This window comes from Dendrobates tinctorius, unplaced genomic scaffold (genome assembly GCF_039654945.1).
Source record: "Dendrobates tinctorius isolate UK_male_01 unplaced genomic scaffold, ASM3965494v1 ptg000046l, whole genome shotgun sequence".
Classification (NCBI taxonomy): Eukaryota; Metazoa; Chordata; class Amphibia; order Anura; family Dendrobatidae; genus Dendrobates; species Dendrobates tinctorius.
The window spans coordinates 77,950,741-77,969,367 of record NW_027361714.1 but is presented as its reverse complement, the minus strand read 5'-3'; the positions used below and the strand labels follow the sequence as shown (position 1 = coordinate 77,969,367).

At 44.9% G+C, this 18,627-nt stretch overlaps 1 protein-coding gene across 2 annotated transcripts in view; it reads left to right on the top strand.

The window, feature by feature from the left end:
- Positions 1-18,627, top strand: part of FIG4 (FIG4 phosphoinositide 5-phosphatase) — a 744,221-nt gene that overhangs the window by 389,493 nt on the left and 336,101 nt on the right. For both annotated transcript variants that reach the window (XM_073576032.1, XM_073576033.1), the window contains exon 17: positions 5,929-6,067. In XM_073576032.1, coding sequence (XP_073432133.1) covers positions 5,929-6,067 — 139 coding nt within the window. The remainder of the gene's footprint in view (positions 1-5,928; positions 6,068-18,627) is intronic.

Sequence of the window (18,627 nt, the reverse complement as noted above, 5' to 3'; positions counted from 1 at the left end):
GGACCTGGGCACCACCACAGAACTATGCTGGAGAAAGTAGCTGAGCTTAGGGAGTAGTATCATTTTAATTAAGTTAATGCGTCCGGCTACAGACAGTGGGAGTTTGCTCCAGATCGCAAATTTGACTTTAACCATCTCTAGCAATGGATATATATTAATTGGCAGGTCAAACGTGCAGCATTGAGAAATATGAACACCTAGATATTTAAAGTGTGGTACAAAGGGCAACAAGGAGAGAGTCTCAAGTCGTGGCATCGGGGTATGGGAGAGAGGCATCAGAGCAGACTTCTCCCAGTTTATATACAGGCCGGAATATTTACTGAATTTGTTTATAGTAGTGATCAGTCCTGTCAGTGTCTCCTCCGCTCTATCCATAAATATTACCATGTCGTCAAACGTTACCCGTTTGATGTAAGAAATTGTAGAGGATAAGCAACCCCTCAAGTACGCCTTAAGGGTGTCCCAAAATAAGTTGACATTCTGGGGTTCGGGGTGGGAGGAGATGAAGCTATGTAACTGGTCAATTGTTCTGTCAGGCGACTTCACCTACTTTAGCCAGAAAGGGTTTAATTTCCATGCTATCTTACTACTTGGCGGTCCATACTTAAGTTTAAGGATGACCGGACTATGGTCTGAAATCCCCCTACTACCATGCGCAATGTTATCCACCCACATTGCCAGACCGCTGGATCCAAAAATGTAATCTATGTGAGATAAGGAACGTTTAGTGGATGAATGGCAAGTATATTCCCTCATCTCGGGGTGGCGCGTTCTCCATAGGTCCAGCCATCCACTACCTTCCATAAACTGTGACAGTTGGGATGTAGCTGTTGACGGGGTCCCACTCTGTATCCCATCATCCAGTCTCAGCCTATCAAGGCGCCCATTCGTAACCAGATTAAAATCCCCCATACAAATGACATCTGCGTCTGGATAATTCAGAGCAAAACTTAATGCCCTCTGGAGAATTGACGTACCAGCCGGAGGGGGATTATAAACACACAGAATAACCTATTTCCTAGAGTTGATCAGTGCATACACAAATATGAAACGCCCCTCAGGGTCTCTCTGGGCCTCCCCGACCTCACATCTAACGTTCTTGTGTATTAGTAATGAGACCCCCCTGGAGTAGCTGGTATGAAATGCGTGTATAGACCATTGAACCCACGGTTTTTGTACGCACCGAACTGTATCTCTGGTCAGGTGTGTCTCAACCAGAGCCACAATGTGAGGATGATAGTGCCTGATTTGTGAGAATACCTTAATCTTTTTCCGGGGACTTTTAATGCCCCTCACATTCCATGTCATGCATATTAATTCAGTACCCATTTCCACTTATCTGGACATGTTGCGTATCGATGCCCGAGTAGAATTCAGGGACATCACATGAATAACAGGACTTCCATTGGCTGCAACTTTTACCTAAGTAACAAAGCTAAAACTAAAGCTTTTGAAAAAAAGAAAACACAACATAATTCTAACAGTATAGGAGCAAGGTCCCACTCCCCCATTGAAAAGTAAACAAGGGGATACCATCACTGAACGCAGTGTCCGGTATTGTTGACATGTGGATGCTCGCCAGGAGAGCTCCGATTAAGCCTGTAATTAAAGGATCCAGATTGAAGTAGGCGTATTAGGATTCCTTTGCAGAAGATCCTTTATGGGACCGCAGCCATTCGGTAGCCTCCATTGGATCCGTGAAAAACACGGAGGAACCCCCATGGACAATCCGAAGTCGAGCCGGATAAATCATTGAATACACAATGTTCCTTTCCCTGAGCCTGCTTCTTGATGTCGATAAATTGTGCATGTTGCTTCTGAAGTTTCACAGAGAAATCTGGGAAGATTGAGATCACAGCATTGTCGAACTTGATGGGATTTTCTTGCCGTGCAAGGCGCAGAATGGTATCCCTGTCTTTACAGTTGAGGAGACGTGCCAGGAAGGGTCTAGGTGGGCCTCCAGGAGGTAGAGGTTTTGTGGGAACCCTGTGGGCTCTTTCAACACCGAACGTTGAGGAGAATTCATCTCCCAGAGAGGCCTTAAGCCAGCCCTCCAGAAACTGCTCAGGATGCTGACCTTCTGAGCGTTCCGGCAGACCTATGACACGGATGTTATTCCAACGCATTCTGTTCTCTAGGTCGTCTGCCTTCTGCTTCTGGGCATTCATAGAGCCTGTCACCTTTGTTAACTTGGCCTCCATAGGTGTAATGGTGTCTTCCACCTGGGATACTCTCGTCTCCACCTCTGTGATGCGTCCCCTCATGGCCTGCATATCTTGACGAAGTCTCCCCACCTCAGTATAGACATCCTCTATTTTCTCGGTCAGGGATGTCCTAATTAGGGAGATAGCCTGCATCAACTGTTCAGATGCCTGCTTAAGAGTCATTTCTTCCTGCTCAGTCTCCTCTCCACCCCCCCGAGGGACGATTTTTACGCTGCGGTTGTGAAGAGTTATTTCTTAGAGATCGTGCACTTTCAGAAGGGTCGGGTCTGACAAATTCCTTTAATTTTTCTGCCGCTGTCGATCCTTTAGATCGATTCATGGTCACTAGCAGTTAGATACACCGGGGTAACTAGAAATGTATAGTCCAGGATTCCTTCCACTTCAATTATATGCACAGCAGGGACCAGGTTTACTAATTGCGGTCTGGAAGCAGTATCCATGTAGACAGAAACATCATGTCACTGAGGTCTCTTATGGCGGGGGGACAGAGACCGCAGCGGTGGGAGGGAGAGCAGATTCTCCCACAGTAATGTCACCAACAGACCAGCAAGTCTATCAGTAAAAAGGGGAAGTAATTCAGGGCCCAATTTTTCAGGTCACTGCCCGCATATCGCCCTGAATCCGCAGGATATAGGTCGCTGCCTGGTGATGCTGGAAGCTGGATGCCGCAGCTCCCTCTAATAGAGCGCGCATCCAAGATGGCCGCCGCCTCATGTAGGCCCCGCCGTCTGCCCCGGTTTTCCAGGACTCAAGATCACCGGAGCCGTCCTGTGCCCTCCCGCGGGGTTCCAGGGGGGTCCCGATATCCAGGGACACCAAGCGCTGCCAGATATATCGCAGTAAGTAGGTGGTAAATGCAGGATGCAGACAGGATAGTCAGGAGCTCAGGCAGCAAGCGTCTTTCCTCCTCCGTTACATAGCCACAAAAAGTTAGGATAGTCTTAGTGAGGACACTGCGCATTATCACTTTAATGCCAAAATGTTTGTATCGCTTCGAACTGTCTTTGTCATGGCCATACGGAATACCTGTGTGCCAGTGTGCTGTAGAGTATATCAGTGCTGCAGTATTGCCAAAGCTCTGGTGTTCTGACTATGCCCATATGAAGCACAATGCTCCAAAAATGCACAATTTCTGCTGCATTTACAGCGGGCCATCTGGCATCTATTGTGGGATTTTGAGTGAAAAATTGATGGGCATACGAATTTGTCTGGGCCACCATAAGATTTATTATTTCGTAGCTTAAAAAGAATTTGAAAAAGACAATTTCAGTGAAGCCTGTAATGTCAAAATGGATTCATGAGCTGCCGATGAAATCTGGAATAACAGGCTGATACTTTTCAGGGGGTGGAGTCCATATGGGATTGATTGCCGAAGGGGTTGCCTGGGTCCTATGGCACTTTGCATGGGGGTCCTCCTCCCTAGATGAGTGGGAGGAAGAGGAATGTGGGATCTTCCTCACTGCCTGAATCCGTGTTGGACGCAAGGAAAGCGTATGCCTCCTTTGGTGAATAGCGTCTTGACAAATGGGCCCTTTTTTTTCCACAACACTGGGGATGTATGTGTAAGGCTGGGTTCACATTACGTTATAGCAGTCCGTTAACGCTGCCATTCAGCCCCATTGTTGGGCGCATCGCGACGCATGCCGTAAAGCTTCACGCGTTCGCGATGTACCGTCATTCAATGACGGAGCCTCGGATGCAGGCTGTAGCGTCTGAGGCTCTGTCACCGTTGGCGCAGATGGAGCATCTGTGCTAGGGGTATACCATAACGCATATCACGTTATGTTATAGCGCTAACGCAGCCTGTCTACGCTATGCGTTGAACGGGCTGTGTTAATGCAATGTGAACCTAGCCTAAGTGGTGCTTTTACACGTGTATTGTGTGGGGCTTGTGCAAAGGGCACTATTTATTATAAAAGGTAGAGAGAAAATAAGTAGCGAAAAAAGGAAAAATTTAGAAGAAACACTTAAGAAAAAAAAGTGAATAGAAAAATCAGTAGATGTACAAAAAAAAGTTTGTATAAAAAAATTACAGTGATGTTCACTACTCTAATGCCCTTCCTATAAAGTTGCACTAACCATTCTTTTTTTTTTTTTGGGCAAAGATAGGCGGACATCACTACCACTGCGACGTACTCTCCCTTAATACACTAGGTGAAAAAGGAACTCTGCACTAACACTTCTTCTTTTTTTTTTTTTTTTATTGCAAAAGAAGAGGTTAATCAGGAGAGGTGAAGTCATGATCACCCCACCCATTGTGACTGCTGTGATTGGTGATGTCTAAAGGGGTTTTACATATAGCGATATCACTAGCAATATCGCTAAAGCATGACCAATTTGGTGACGTAGAAGCGATATCGCTATGTGTGATACTTACTGTACCTCCGACCGGCTCCCCCGCTGTCTGTCGTTGATCGAGCGAGATTACGCTGCTCCATTTCTCGTTGGGCTCTCCCTGCTTGGCTTCCTGTGGCGCCGACTAGCGACGTGTGGAGGCGGGCCGGAGGACGTCAGGATCGCCGCATCTGAAAGGTAAGTATTGTCTGATGTATCGCTGCTGCATCGCTGTGAGATCTGCCTGTGTGGCAGCTCACTAGTGATCATTTAGCGATGCACCAGCGATCCTGACCGGGTCGTATCGTGGTCTGGATCGCTGGTGCATCGCTAAATGTAAAAGGGCCTTAACACTTTGTTTTTTACAGCTTTATTGTCATATTGCTGTGATTGGCTGGTCAGAATTGATCAGCTAATCACAACGATCGTTGACACGGTGGGCCAGTACAGCACCCCGAGGCAATATTCAGGGATGGCCTGCTGTCAGAGACAGCGGTCATCTTGACTCGGTCACCACACTATGATCGGAACTAGTGGCAGTGTATATAAACTGCGCTCTGCTGGAATGCAGCTCCATCAATGGCCCATGTCGTGAAGCGGTTAATTAACGCATGTTCCCATGCTTCAGGTTAATGAACTAATATTTGTACCTAATTTACTGCTTATTATTAAGATCAGCTTTAATGTGTTAATAAAAATTAAGTGGTTGAAAAATTAAGGGGACATTAAGATTTGTTGATTCGATAGCTCCTAGGCAACCACGTTATGTTGTTACAAGGTAGGAGGTTTTAGCAAGGTAGTTAATACAACAATGATGTCATGAGATTCTATTCCAAATGTCATAACTATTATCTGGTATCATTGAAGGTGAAGGGCACAAAAATGTCATTCTCTTCCCTTTTAAAATCTTATTGACTAGGATTCTAAAACACAACAACTTCAGCATCTGGAATTTACTGGAGTCGATGCACAAAGTGTAAAAGAAAAAAAAACAGGTGAGTATATATAAAATAGACTTAAAAAAATGTGGAAATAGAGCAGTGAATTGGGTGCAAAAAAACAATGAAAATCGCGCAAACACACACAAAACTAGAGAAAAATCAGGCGCACGAGCAATGAATAGGGGCCATAGACCATGGACCTGAGCTAAAAGTGCCACATATAGGAAAATGGATGCATACAAAATGTATAAGTGAATGACAAATTTCCTTGAGAATTCTTTGTACTATAGGGTGATAATGAGTTTGTTTTACCAGATGTACACTGCTGTGTGCTTGATTTCTAGGTTTTTACAATGCCAATATTTTATTCTGCAATTATGCAATGTTCAGCTATACTTTGCATAATTGTGTCTTATCTTCTCTCTCAGATGCAGACAGACAAGATGCAATCAATCTTTTCCTGGGTGTTTTTAAACCACTAGAAGGCAAGCCTCATCTATGGGAGCTGCCCACTGACTTTTACTTGCATCATAAAAATACCATGAAGCTTCTTCATTCCAAAAGAAGGTAAATGATGAATTCTAACTCTCCCTAACAATAAATACAGATTGTGCTCTATCATCAGTTTAAAGAGTTTAGATATCGATGGCCAGTCCTTATATAAGTCATTAGATTGGTTGAGTTCTTACACCAAGCCACCTCACGATCTGCTATTTGCAGCAATATCTGCATGTAAGCAGTGTACGAAACTAGAACATCATGGGTTCGTACACATTGTAGTTGCCGAACTTCGGAGCTGCAACAAAGCTCTTATTGAATTGAGTAGGAGATGAGCTGCAGTGCCTGAGAATGACTACAGTATACAGAGCAGTGTTTTTGAATATAAACACATGGGCCATGCACACAGTGAACAAGTCTGTAGGACAGTGTTCACACCACCAAAAGACTGAAACAGAGAAAAACACAGTAAAACAAATGTATAAAAATACTCTGCTGTAAAAAAAAAAGTAACAGTAAACAGCAAGTGCTAGTAAAAAGATAACTAAACAGGGTATTTGGTTGATACATTTTTTGCAAAAAAACTGATCAGTTTTTTAAATACATTAAATAGGGACTGCTCTGATATGAGGTTACCTTGACATTTGGTAGAGCGGCTTAGTATACATTTTTTGCAAAAAACGTATCAACCAAATACCCTGTTTTGTAATCTTTTTATTAGCACTTGCTGTTAACGGTTACTTTTTTACAGCAGAGTATTTTTATACGTTTGTTTTACTGTGTTTTTCTGTGTTTCAGAGCAGTGTTTTTGCATTGGAGCTCTACCAGCAACCAACCAACCAACCAACCAACAGTTGATCAGTAGAGTGTATGTGGGTGTCAAACCCCAACTGATCCGATATTTACAGCGGGTGAAATAAGTATTGAGCACTTCACCGATTTTTATGATTAAATTCACACTAGGTATTTTTTCAGGTTTTTTTTCTGCAGCAAAGCATGATCTCTTGGGAGGAAAGAAGCTGCAGAAAAAAGCATGTTTTCCTTAGTTTTTCTTGGGTTTTTTTGTGCACTTTATCCTGCAGTTTTTAAATGCTTAGATATGTCTCTTGTGCATGCTGATAAAGTTTAATGTTGAAAAAATGTCCTATTCTATAGAATCAGGTTATGGCATAAAAACACGCAGCAAAACCAGACACCTGCGTTTTTAGTGCGTTTTTTCAACACTCATTCATTTCAATGGGTGAAAAATGCTAAAAGAAGTGACATGCTCCATTGTGCAAAAATACATGCAAAGCACGAAATCCTGATGACAAAAAAGCAAGGTGTGTGCATGAGATTTTTGCAATCTCATAGACTTTGCTGGTACTGTAAAATGCAATTGAAAATTTGCATAAAAAAGCATTAAAAAATGCTGCAAAAATGCCTAGTGTGAACTTAGCCTTAAGTACTGTTTAAATGAAATTCTCACCAAATGTCTGTAACAATCCATCCAATCCACACAGGTAAAGAAATCAAACCATAGATGTCCATAAGTTAAATTATGTGTAATAATGAGAAATGACACAGGGGAAAAAGTATTGAACACATGAAGAAAGAGAGGTGTAAAAAGCCATTTATGAGTAATTAGAAAGCAGTTCTGCAACTAAGTGAAAAATATCAGCTAGCTCAACTGATGGCCTATAAAAAGGTGTCTCATTACCAAGGTGTGCCACATAAGAAACCTCTCAAGATGGGTAAAACCAGTGAGCTGTCTTAAGACCTTCGCAACCTTACTGTTGCAAAACATACTGATGACATTGGTTACAGAACAATTTCTGAACTACTGAATGTTTCATAACATACATAGAGCAAACCCAAAGGCAAAAATAGTAAAATATCATTTAAGTTTACCAGTCAATACAGTATACCGTATATACTCGAGTATAAGCCGACCCCCTAATTTTGCCACAAAAAACTGGGAAAACTTATTGACTCGAGTATAAGCCTAGGGTGGAAAATGCAGCAGCTACTGGTGAATTTAAAAAATAAAAATAGATACCAATAAAAGTAAAATTAATTGACACATCAGTAGGTTAAATGTTTTTGAATACCCATATTGAATCAGGAGCCCCACATAATGCTCCATACAGTTCATGATAGCCCTATAAGATGCTCCATACAAAATACACCCCATATAATGCTGCACAAAGGTTAATAATGGCCCCATAAGATGCTCCATAGAATAATATGCCCCATATGCTGCTCCATAAAGGTTATGGCCCCATAAGATGTTCCATAGATTATGCCCCCATAAGATGCTCCATAGATTATGTCCCCATGTGCTGCCCCCATAAGATGCTTCATAGATTATGCCCCATGTGCTGCCACTGCTGCTGCATTTAAAAATAAAAAAAATGACATACTCACCTCTCTGTCGCTGGGGGCCAGGTGCGGGTGTCACTGCTGGCACCTGAGATATTCACCTGTCCGGGGTCCATCGCTGCTTGCTGCTGTCTGGCACGTCATCTGTCAGTGACGTTCAGACTGCATGGGTCGCGGCGCGCACTAACCACGTCACCGTGCCCTCTGCAGTCTGAACATCACTGACAGATGACGTGCCAGACAGCAGCAAGCAGTGATGGACCCCGGACAGGTGAATATCGCTTACTTACCACTTTTTTCTCCATGTGCTTCTATGTAAATTTATTTATATGCACATGGTGATCCCACCTAAATTGATACTGTGGATGGTGCCCGTTTATCTCTCTTTTTGTCATACTTACCCGTCCTGGCGCGTTCTCTGCAGCCCCGTTCTCCCACGGTCTGCCTTCAGCGGTCATGTGGTACCGCTCTTTAAACTCATGAATATGTGCATATTCATGAGTTTAATGAGCGGTACCATGTGACCGCTGAAGGAAGGGAGATCGCGGAGAAGCTGGGGGCTGCAGAGACCGCGCCAGGACGGGTAAGTATGACCTGACACCCCCGCCCCCCCCTCCAACCCCCTGGTGTATATGACTCTAAGCCGAGAGGGGGACTTTCAGCCCAAAAAAATGGGCTGAAAATCTCGGCTTATATTCGAGTATATACGGTATAACAGAAAAGCGTATTATGGTGACAAAAAACACATGGACATAAAGCAATGCCATAACACTATAAGAATCGGTACAGCAAGTTACATTAACATTCGTGTGCATTTCATGCCAAAGCTCAGATCCAAGATGCTGCCATTGTATTTGAATAGAATACCACAAAACATAATAACTATAATGGTATAAAGACTCCATAACGTAAAATAAGAGATCTATCTAATATGTCAGTACAACGCACAACACTAAAAAATTCAGTCATAAGGGAAAGTATCAAGCAAAGAAAGGATCTGTAGCTAGAATATCTATATACCTTGCAAGGTCATATTACAGTCTTTATCTAATGCACTCACGCTGCGACATGTTTAATGTAGTCTGCAATGATACACCTTGACCCACATTTCTTTGATCCTGCAATTTCGACAATTTAGGCAGTGTGTGTGGATCCTCATTATATGATCAGTGCACACTTGAATATCCATAAGCGTATAATTTTATTAACATCACAAAAAATACTCAAGGGTTAAAAACAATTAAAACCAACTTTCTCTAGCAACCTTCCACAACTGCATAGGAGGTTGTCTCCACGCCCTAATGGGGGACAGGAAGCACGAGAGGTTAAAAGGTCCCTCCCACCTCCCTCTCACCAGTGTCTTTCCTGTCCCCCATGGGGCATGGAGAGGTCTGGTATGCTGTATGGCCGGCTGCTGCAGCGTACCTGGAGATCCAAAAGCCGGGCAGTGGTGGTCGGTGGCGCTGCCTCCCCTCCTCCATTCTGCTCCCGTCTTCCTGTGAATTCGGGACCACTCCTGGCCCTCCCGCGCTCCCCTATGGGGGGTAAAGCAGGCCAGTGATCCCTGACCGGAGGCCTCCTGTAGCTGTCCGGACTCTCCTCCTCCCCCTGCGTGCAGTGCGATACCCGGAAGTGACGTCACTCGCGGGTCACTTTCGGGGTATGTGGAGGATGCGCTGTCATGGCGGCCCCCATCCTGTTGCCGGTGCGTAGACCTCGCCAGCGCTTGCTGTGCCTGTTCCGGGACCCAGGGAGGTGGAGGGGGAAACAAATGATTGCGCTGAGGGAGGAGTTAACCTGTTATTAACCCGCTGGAAGATGCCGACAGGTAAGACACAGAATTCCCTGTTAGCATGGACGGGTCTTCCTGCCCTGCGTCTGCAGAGCCCAGCGCTTCCCCAGCCACAGTGAGTGTACCTGGGGGTGGGTCCTAGTGGTGCGATTCGGGATAGAAGTCCTCAAAAATACTTCTCCCCCTTTTTGTTATAGGGAGAAAAGTCTGCCCATAAAAGCACCAATACTTCCAGCAAATCAGCCAAATGTGCTATATGCAGTACAAAGCTCCCTTCAAACTGGGAGAAAAAGCTATGTCAAGCTTGCACGGATAAAGTAGTCAGGACTGAGCACCCATCATTAATTGATGAGATCCGTAGCTTGGTCACTCATCAGGTTCAGGCCTCTTTAGCCGCCCTGCCCCCCCCTCCACCACCTCCGCCCACTCCGATTATGGGCTCACCACCCTCGAAAAAACGCAGAGTTCAGGTATAGGATTCAGAGTCCGAATCTGAAAGATCATACATTTCAGGCTCCGAAAATTGGGAGCAACCGGGAACCTCTAAGTCGGCCGACGCTAGAAAGTACCTCTTGTCCACGGAATATGTGGAGGAGTTGATCAGCGCAGTACGCGCCACTATGGGCCTAGAAGAGGAACCAGTTACTCAGACAGCACAGGATCGCATGTTTGGGGGATATGAAGGACCCAAACGTCCAGGCTTTCCAGTTCATAAGAGTATAGCAGATATGATCTCCCAGGAATAGGAATACCCAGAAAACCGCTACTCAGCCCCCTTCAGAGCTTCGACATAGACTTCCCCTGGAGGGAGAGAAGTTTAAATGGGACATCTTGAAAGTTGATGTCCAGGTGGCAAGGGTGGTAAAAAAGACAGTTCTGCCGTTTGATGATGCGTCCCAGCTTAGAGACCCGATGGACCATAAAGCAGAAAGCCTCCTGAGAAAAACATGAGAAACCTCTGCCTTTACTTTGAAATCAGGAATTGCGTCCACTTGTGTGTCTAGGTCTCTCTTCCAATGGATTGAGGAGCTAGAGAGCCATATTTCTCGTGGTACCTCGAGAAGTGACCTCCTTAACTCCCTCCCTATTTTGCAAAGAGCCACTGGCTTCCTGGCGGATGCATCAATGGAGATGATCCGTACCTCTGCCAGAGTCATGGTACAGTCAAATTCTGCCAGACGTGCCCTCTGGCTTAAAACGTGGAGTGGGGATGTTACATCTAAGGTCAAACTCTGCTCTTTACCTTTCAAAGGTGAACATGTCTTTTGCCCTGCCTTAGACGAAATTCTGTTTAAGGCCTCAGATAAAAAGAAGGTACTTCCAGAGCAGAGAACCACAAAAAAGCGTCTTTTTTGAGCCCCCCAGAATCAGTCATCCCAGCCGCGAGGGAAGGGAAAGACGGGAAGATGGAGCTATGCTAAAGGGAGAGGCAGGAACATCCTGGTTCCCCAGAAGCAGCAGCAACAGCCCCAGGAAAAACAATGACTCGATCCCGGTGGGGGGAAGACTTTCGAGGTTCTTTCTCGCTTGGCATTTGATTTCCAGGAGCCCCTGGGTCCTCAGTGTGATCGGAGAGGGCCTACTGCTGGAACTCGAATACTCCCCCCCCACCCCCCCGCGGGGTATAAGAGTTACCTCCCTATCGTCTCGGGAGTTTCCGGCTCTAAATTCTGGCATTCAGCTTCTCCTACAGTCAAATGCCATCTCTCGGGTTCCTGTTGAGGAGCAGGGAAGGGGGCATTATTCCAGATTGTTCTTAGTAAGGAAGCCCGCAGGGGAGGCGAGAATAATAATAAATCTGAAAGGCCTCAACTGACACATTGCATACCACAGATTCAAGATGGAGTCGGTAAAGACCGCCATTCCTCTGATAGGGCCATCTTACTTTATGGCAACTATAGATCTGAAGGATGCTTATTTCCACATCCCCATCCATCCTTCCCACAGAAAATATCTGAGGTTTGCGATCCAGCAAGGTCCAGAAAATAAGGGACTTTCAGTACAATGTGCTTCCCTTTGGGATATCATCTGCCCCTCGAGTATTCTCCAAGATCATGACGGAGGCTGTGTCCCACATCAGAAGCCAGGGCATATGTATTGTACCCTACCTGGACGACCTACTGATAATAGGAGCCTCCTACAAGACTCTGGAACAACAAGTGGCTCAGACTCTGGATATTCTCCAGTCATTAGGGTGGATCCCGAACATAAAAAAATCATAAATCCAACCGTCCCAGGTGGTGAAATTCTTAGGAATCCTGTTAGATTCAAAGAATCAAATGTCCTTCCTCCCGGAGGAACATCAGAGATCCATAGTATCAAGGATCTCAAAATTCAGGGAACAAAGGTCCCCGACCCTCCGGTCAGCCATGTCCATCCTAGGGTCAATGACCTCCTGCATCCAGTCGGTACCTTGGGTGCAGGCCCATTCCAGAAAGCTCCAGTCCCATATCTTAAGGAACTGGAACCGGGATCACACCTGCCTGAACAAGAGGGTCCAGACCCCAGGAGCGGTGAAGGCCTCACTAGCGTGGTGGATGGACTACAAGAACCTGTGCAAGGGAATCAACTGGTCCCTGACCCCCCTAGTCACGGTAAAAACAGATGCCAGCAAAAAAGGCTGAGGAGCTATAGCGTCTCGACACCCATTCCAGGGGTTATGGAGCCAGAAAGTGAGCGCAGGTTCCTCAAACTTCAGGGAACTGAAAGCGGTGGAGGAGGCTCTACTAGCCGCAAAACACCTAGTCCAGGGCCATCATATCAGAGTCTTCTCGGACAACATCACAACTGTGGCCCATCTCATGCACCAGGGCGGCACAAGATCCAGCAACTTGGAGGGCCTCTCAAGCCGAATATTTTGCTGGGCCGAAAGACATCTTAGATCCCTGACAGCAAACCACCTAAGGGGTACCGCCAATCTTCAGGCAGATTTCCTAAGCAGAAAACGTATCAATCTTGGGGAGTGGACCCTAAACAAAAGAATCTTTCAGAAACTAGTCAACAGGTGGGGCTCCCGGAGGTGGACCTACTAGCCTCAGGAGAAAATGCCCAGCTGAGAAACTATTTCTCCCTGAATCCCAAAGACAGATCCCTGGGAGTGGATGCCTTCGCCCACAGATGGAGGTTCCATCTAGCATATGCCTTCCCGCCAGTTCCAATTCTTGCCGCAACCCTGAGGAAGTTCTGGGAGGATCAAACTCCAACCATCCTAGTAGCTCCACTATGGCCAATGAGGAGCTGGTACTCTCTAATCACAGAGCTACAGGTAGACCGACCATTTATCCTACCCATGGAAGACGACCTTCTCTTGCATGGCCCTCTGCATCACCCGAACCTCAGGGGAATGAAGTTAGTGGCCTGGCTACTGAAGCCCAGATCCTGAGGACCAGGGGGCTATCAGAGGCGGTAATAAAAACCCTACAGAAATCTCGGAAACCGGTCACCATTGCTATATATAATAAAATATGGAAAAAGTTCTCCTCATGGTATCTGGCAGATCTGCCCGACCCAGAGAACCCTAACATTTCCCGTATCCTGGATTTCTTACAGAGGGGGCTGGAACTAGGTCTAAAACCTAGCACACTGAAAGTACAGGTATCAGCATTAAGCTCTATGCTTGACTGTGACTTGGCTAACCACAGGTGGATAAGAAGATTCATGACATCAGCTGCTAGGCTACATCCAAGAAACTAGTTTCTGTTCCTCCATGGGACTTGAATGTGGTACTTACGGGACTCACTCAATCACCCTTCGAGCCCCTGTCATCCTGTACTTCTCAACACCTCACCTACAAAATGGCTTTTCTTATAGCAATAACTTCAGCAAGGCGAGTGGGAAAACTCCATGCTCTCTCAATCAGGGAACCCTACCTAACCATTAGAGATGATTCTATAGTCCTCTCCCTTGATCCGTCTTTTCTGCCGAAGGTTGTGTCCGACTTCCATAGATCTCAAAATATAATTCTTCCTTCATTCAGCCAAAACCCAGCAAACTCAGGAGCTGTTTCATACGCTGGATGTAAGAAGTATAATTCTCCACTACTTGGAGTATACCAAACCCTATAGAATCGACCACAACTTATTTATCCATACCTCTGGTCCAAACAGAGGAAAGAAGGTGGCAAAGAACACCATTTCCAATTGGATTAAAAAGGCTATCTCTGAAGCATACCTGGCGCAAAACATCACTCCCCCTGCAGGGATCAAAGCGTATTCAACACGATCTACCTCTACTTCATGGGCTGAGAGGTCAGGCACATCTTCAGAGCAGATTTGTAAGGCAGCAACCTGGTCCTCCTTACATACCTTTACTAAACACTATAGATTAGACCTTGTTTACAACAGGGACTTAGTCTTTGGCCGGAAAGTTCTTCAGGCCGTTGTCCCCCCCCAGTGCAGTATAGTTTGTTATGCCTCCTATGCTGTCGTGGAAGGTTGCTAGAGAAAATAGAATTAGACTTAACGGTAATTCGGTTTCTAGAAACCTTCCACGACACCACTATTTCCCTCCCTGCATTCTTGGACAAATTCTGAGAATCCTGAGGTAACCAGTGCTATGGTAATCAGTTATAAGTCACTGGTGAGAGGGAGGTGGGAGGGACCTTTTAACCTCTCGTGCTTCCTGTCCCCCATTAGGGCGTGGAGACAACCTCCTATGCTATCGTGGAAGGTTTCTAGAAACCGAATTACCGGTAAGTCTAATTCTATTATCCGTGCCCATGTCCACTTGGGGACAGCCGTAAACTTAACTCTATGTGCAAACTATACATGTATACACATGCATAATCTAATAAACACCTCTCAATTGAAAAATACCATATAGCTATGCATGAACACACACAGATGGCTGTCGAGGGCGTCCCCAGAGACAGCAACACACCAGTTAAAGAGGGAGTAATGTCTATAAGAGCACTAAATGGTCCCCTACCCTAAATCTCACTAGCCGGCAGAAAACGGCTAAAGTATCCGGAAAATATGCAGAAGGTGTACAATGTAACTGTGTGCAGGAGAATCCCCCCAGAAAATGTCCCAAGTGGGACAAAAAGATAGCAGCACAATGATACAATTAACCCCGTGCAGCCAAGGCCACAAATAATGCAGCGCTGGCTTTTTACTTGATATTGGTTTGTGGCTGACCACCACTGTGTTCATTGTGATTGATCAAGGCTGCTGTGCACACACACGGCAGCCCAGCCCTGCCCCAGGCTCTGTTTAATTGTACACCTGTATCTGGGCCTGTATCATCCTTCATCTGTGGTTGCTGTGTCAGGCAAGTGTGGAGGTTAAATCTGAAATGTCTATGTCCGGACCTGGTTGGCCTTTATCTGCGCTCGCGCTTTCTGGCGCCATGGGAGTGATTCAGAAACGCTTCAGGTGCAGATTGCATACAATATGGTCTTGCTTTTAATACATTTAGGAGGCCGCAATGGCACAGCGAATATAAAAAACGTAGAGTAGGACTGCCCCATATGAGATTGCCTTGGCGGGGTGGCTCAAATGATTGATCAATTTTTTGCTAAATGTCTCATTTTGAAATACAGTTAGAAATTAATATGTGCATATCCACTTTATGTATTGCGTTCTGACCACAAGCAGCGCTGGCTTCTCCCCCTTTTTTGACTCGCATTATTACTGAGCTTTCTCTACATGTCAAAGCCAAGCCCAGCGCATCGCCCGAATGTGACCTACATTTTTGAACAAAAATCAAAATGAAAAGCATATAGATAATCAAATAGAAGCATACCGGATGTGACATACAGGTGCTTCTCACAAAATTAGAATATGATCAAAAAGTTAATTTTTATCAGTTCTTCAATGCAAAAAGTGAAACTCATATATAGAGTCATTACAAATAGAGTGATCTATTTCAAGTTTTTATTTGTGTTAATGTTGATGATTATGGCTTACAGCAAATTAAAACCCAAAAGTCATTATCTCAGTAATTTAGAATACTTGAAAATCAGCTTGAAAAATGATTCTAAAATCTGAAATGTTGGCCTACTGAAATGTATGTTCAGTAAATGCACTCAATACTTGGTTGGGGCTCCTTCTGCAAGAATTCCTGCATCAATGCGGCGTGGCATGGAGGCGATCAGCCTGTGGCACTGCTGAGATGTTATGGAAGCCCAGGATGCTTTGATAGAAGCCTTCAGCTCATCTGCACTGTTGGGTCTGGTGTCTCTCATCTTCCTCTTGACAATACCCCATAGATTCTCTATGGGGTTAAGATCAGGCGAGTTTGCTAGCCAATCAAGCACAGTAATACTGTTGTTTTTAAACCAGGTATTGGTACTTTTATCAGTGTGGACATGTGCCAAGTCCTGCCTGAGAATGAAATTTCCATCTCTAAAATGCATGTCGGCAGAGGGAAGCATAAAATGCGCTAAAATTTCCTGGTAGATGGCTGAAACTTGGTGGGATGATACACATGATTGGAATACAAACCTTATTTATTAAAAAAAAACAAAAAAAAACATGTGTAACAAGAGGGGAGGAGGTGTTGTATGTTCTGAAAGCATATATTTCCACAGAGATTCAAGCTTCAGAGAATGGTAGCCCTGTACAAACAGTTTGAATAAGAATAGAAGGAGAGAAGAATGTTAGCACCATGCCGGATCCCATCTCCGACAGGCAGGTCCTCCGGCGTGTCACTTCACTCTCCCACACTGCAGTCAGTTCTTCCCTTTCTCGTGCTCCACATGCTTCCAGCAGAGCTTCCAGTCGGGCCTCTAGCAATGTCCTTAGAGCATATGCGCTCCCACCCTCTTAAAGGGCCATCACGTTCACTTGCTATTTCATCCCCAGCCAATGGCTGTGGGGCAGTATGTACAGTACAGACCAAAAGTTTGGACACACCTTCTCATTCAAAGAGTTTTCTTTATTTTCATGACTATGAAAATTGTAGATTCACTCTGAAGGCATCAAAACTATGAATTAACACATGTGGAAGTATATAATTAACAAAAAAGTGTGAAACAACTGAAAATGTCTAATATTCTAGGTTCTTCAAAGTAGCCACCTTTTGCTTTGATTACTGCTTTGCACACTCTTGGCATTCTCTTGATAAGCTTCAAGAGGTAGTCACCGGAAATGGTTTTCACTTCACAGGTGTGCCCTGTCAGGTTTAATAAGTGGGATTTCTTGCCTTATAAATGGGGTTGGGACCATCAGTTGTGTTGTGCAGAAGTCTGGTGGATACGCAGTTGATAGTCCTACTGAATAGACTGTTAGAATTTGTATTATGGCAAGAAAAAAGCAGCTAAGTAAAGGAAAACGAGTGGCCATCATTACTTTAAAGAAATCTAGAAAACTTTGAAAGTGTCTCCAAGTGCAGTGGCAAAAACCATCAAGCGCTACAAAGAAACTAGCTCACATGAGGACCACCCCAGGAAAGGAAGACCAAGAGTCACCTCTGCTGCAGAGGATAAGTTCATCCGAGTCACCAGCCTCAGAAATCGCAGGTTAACAGCAGCTCAGATTAGAGTCCAGGTCAATGCCACACAGAGTTCTAGCAGCATACACATCTCTACAAAAACTGTTAAGAGGAGACTTTGTGCAGCAGGCCTTCATGGTAAAATAGCTGCTAGGAAACCACTGCTAAGGACAGGCAACAAGCAGAAGAGACTGGCTTGGGCTAAAGAACACAAGAAATGGACATTAGACCAGTGGAAATCTGTGCTTTGGTCTGATGAGTCCAAATTTGAGATCTTTGGTTCCAACCAACGTGTCTTTGTGCGACGCAGAAAAGGTGAACGGATGGACTCTACATGCCTGGTTCCCACCGTGAAGCATGGAGGAGGTATGATGGTGTGGGGGTGCTTTGCTAGTGACACTGTTGGGGATTTATTCAAAATTGAAGGCATCCTGAACCAGCATGGCTACCACAGCATCCTGCAGCACGGTTTGCGTTTAGTTGGACCATCATTTATTTTTCAACAGGACATCGACCCCAAACACACCTCCAGGCTGTCTAAGGGCTATTTGACCAAGAAGGAGAGTGATGGGGTGCTACGCCAGATGACCTGGCCTCCACAGTCACCAGACCTGAACCCAATCAAGATGGTTTGGGGTGAGCTGGACCGCAGAGTGAAGGCAAAAGGGCCAACAGGTTCTGAGCATCTCTGTGAACTCCTTCAAGACTGTTGGAAGACAGTTTCCAGTGAGTACCTCTTGAAGCTCATCAAGAGTGTGCAAAGCAGTAGTCAAAGCAAAAGGCGGCTACTTTGAAGAACCTAGAATATAAGACATATTTTCAGTTTCACACTTTTTTGTTAATTATATAATTCTACGTGTTAATTCTTAGTTTTGATGCCTTCAGAGTGAATCTACAATTTTCATAGTAATGAAAATAAAGATAACTCTTTGAATGAGAAGGTGTGTCCAAACTTTTGGTCTGTACTGTGTATATGTAATCAATATTACATAGTGTATTACATATTTTCAATTTATTACAGTTTTTTGTGTTCTAAAGTTGTATT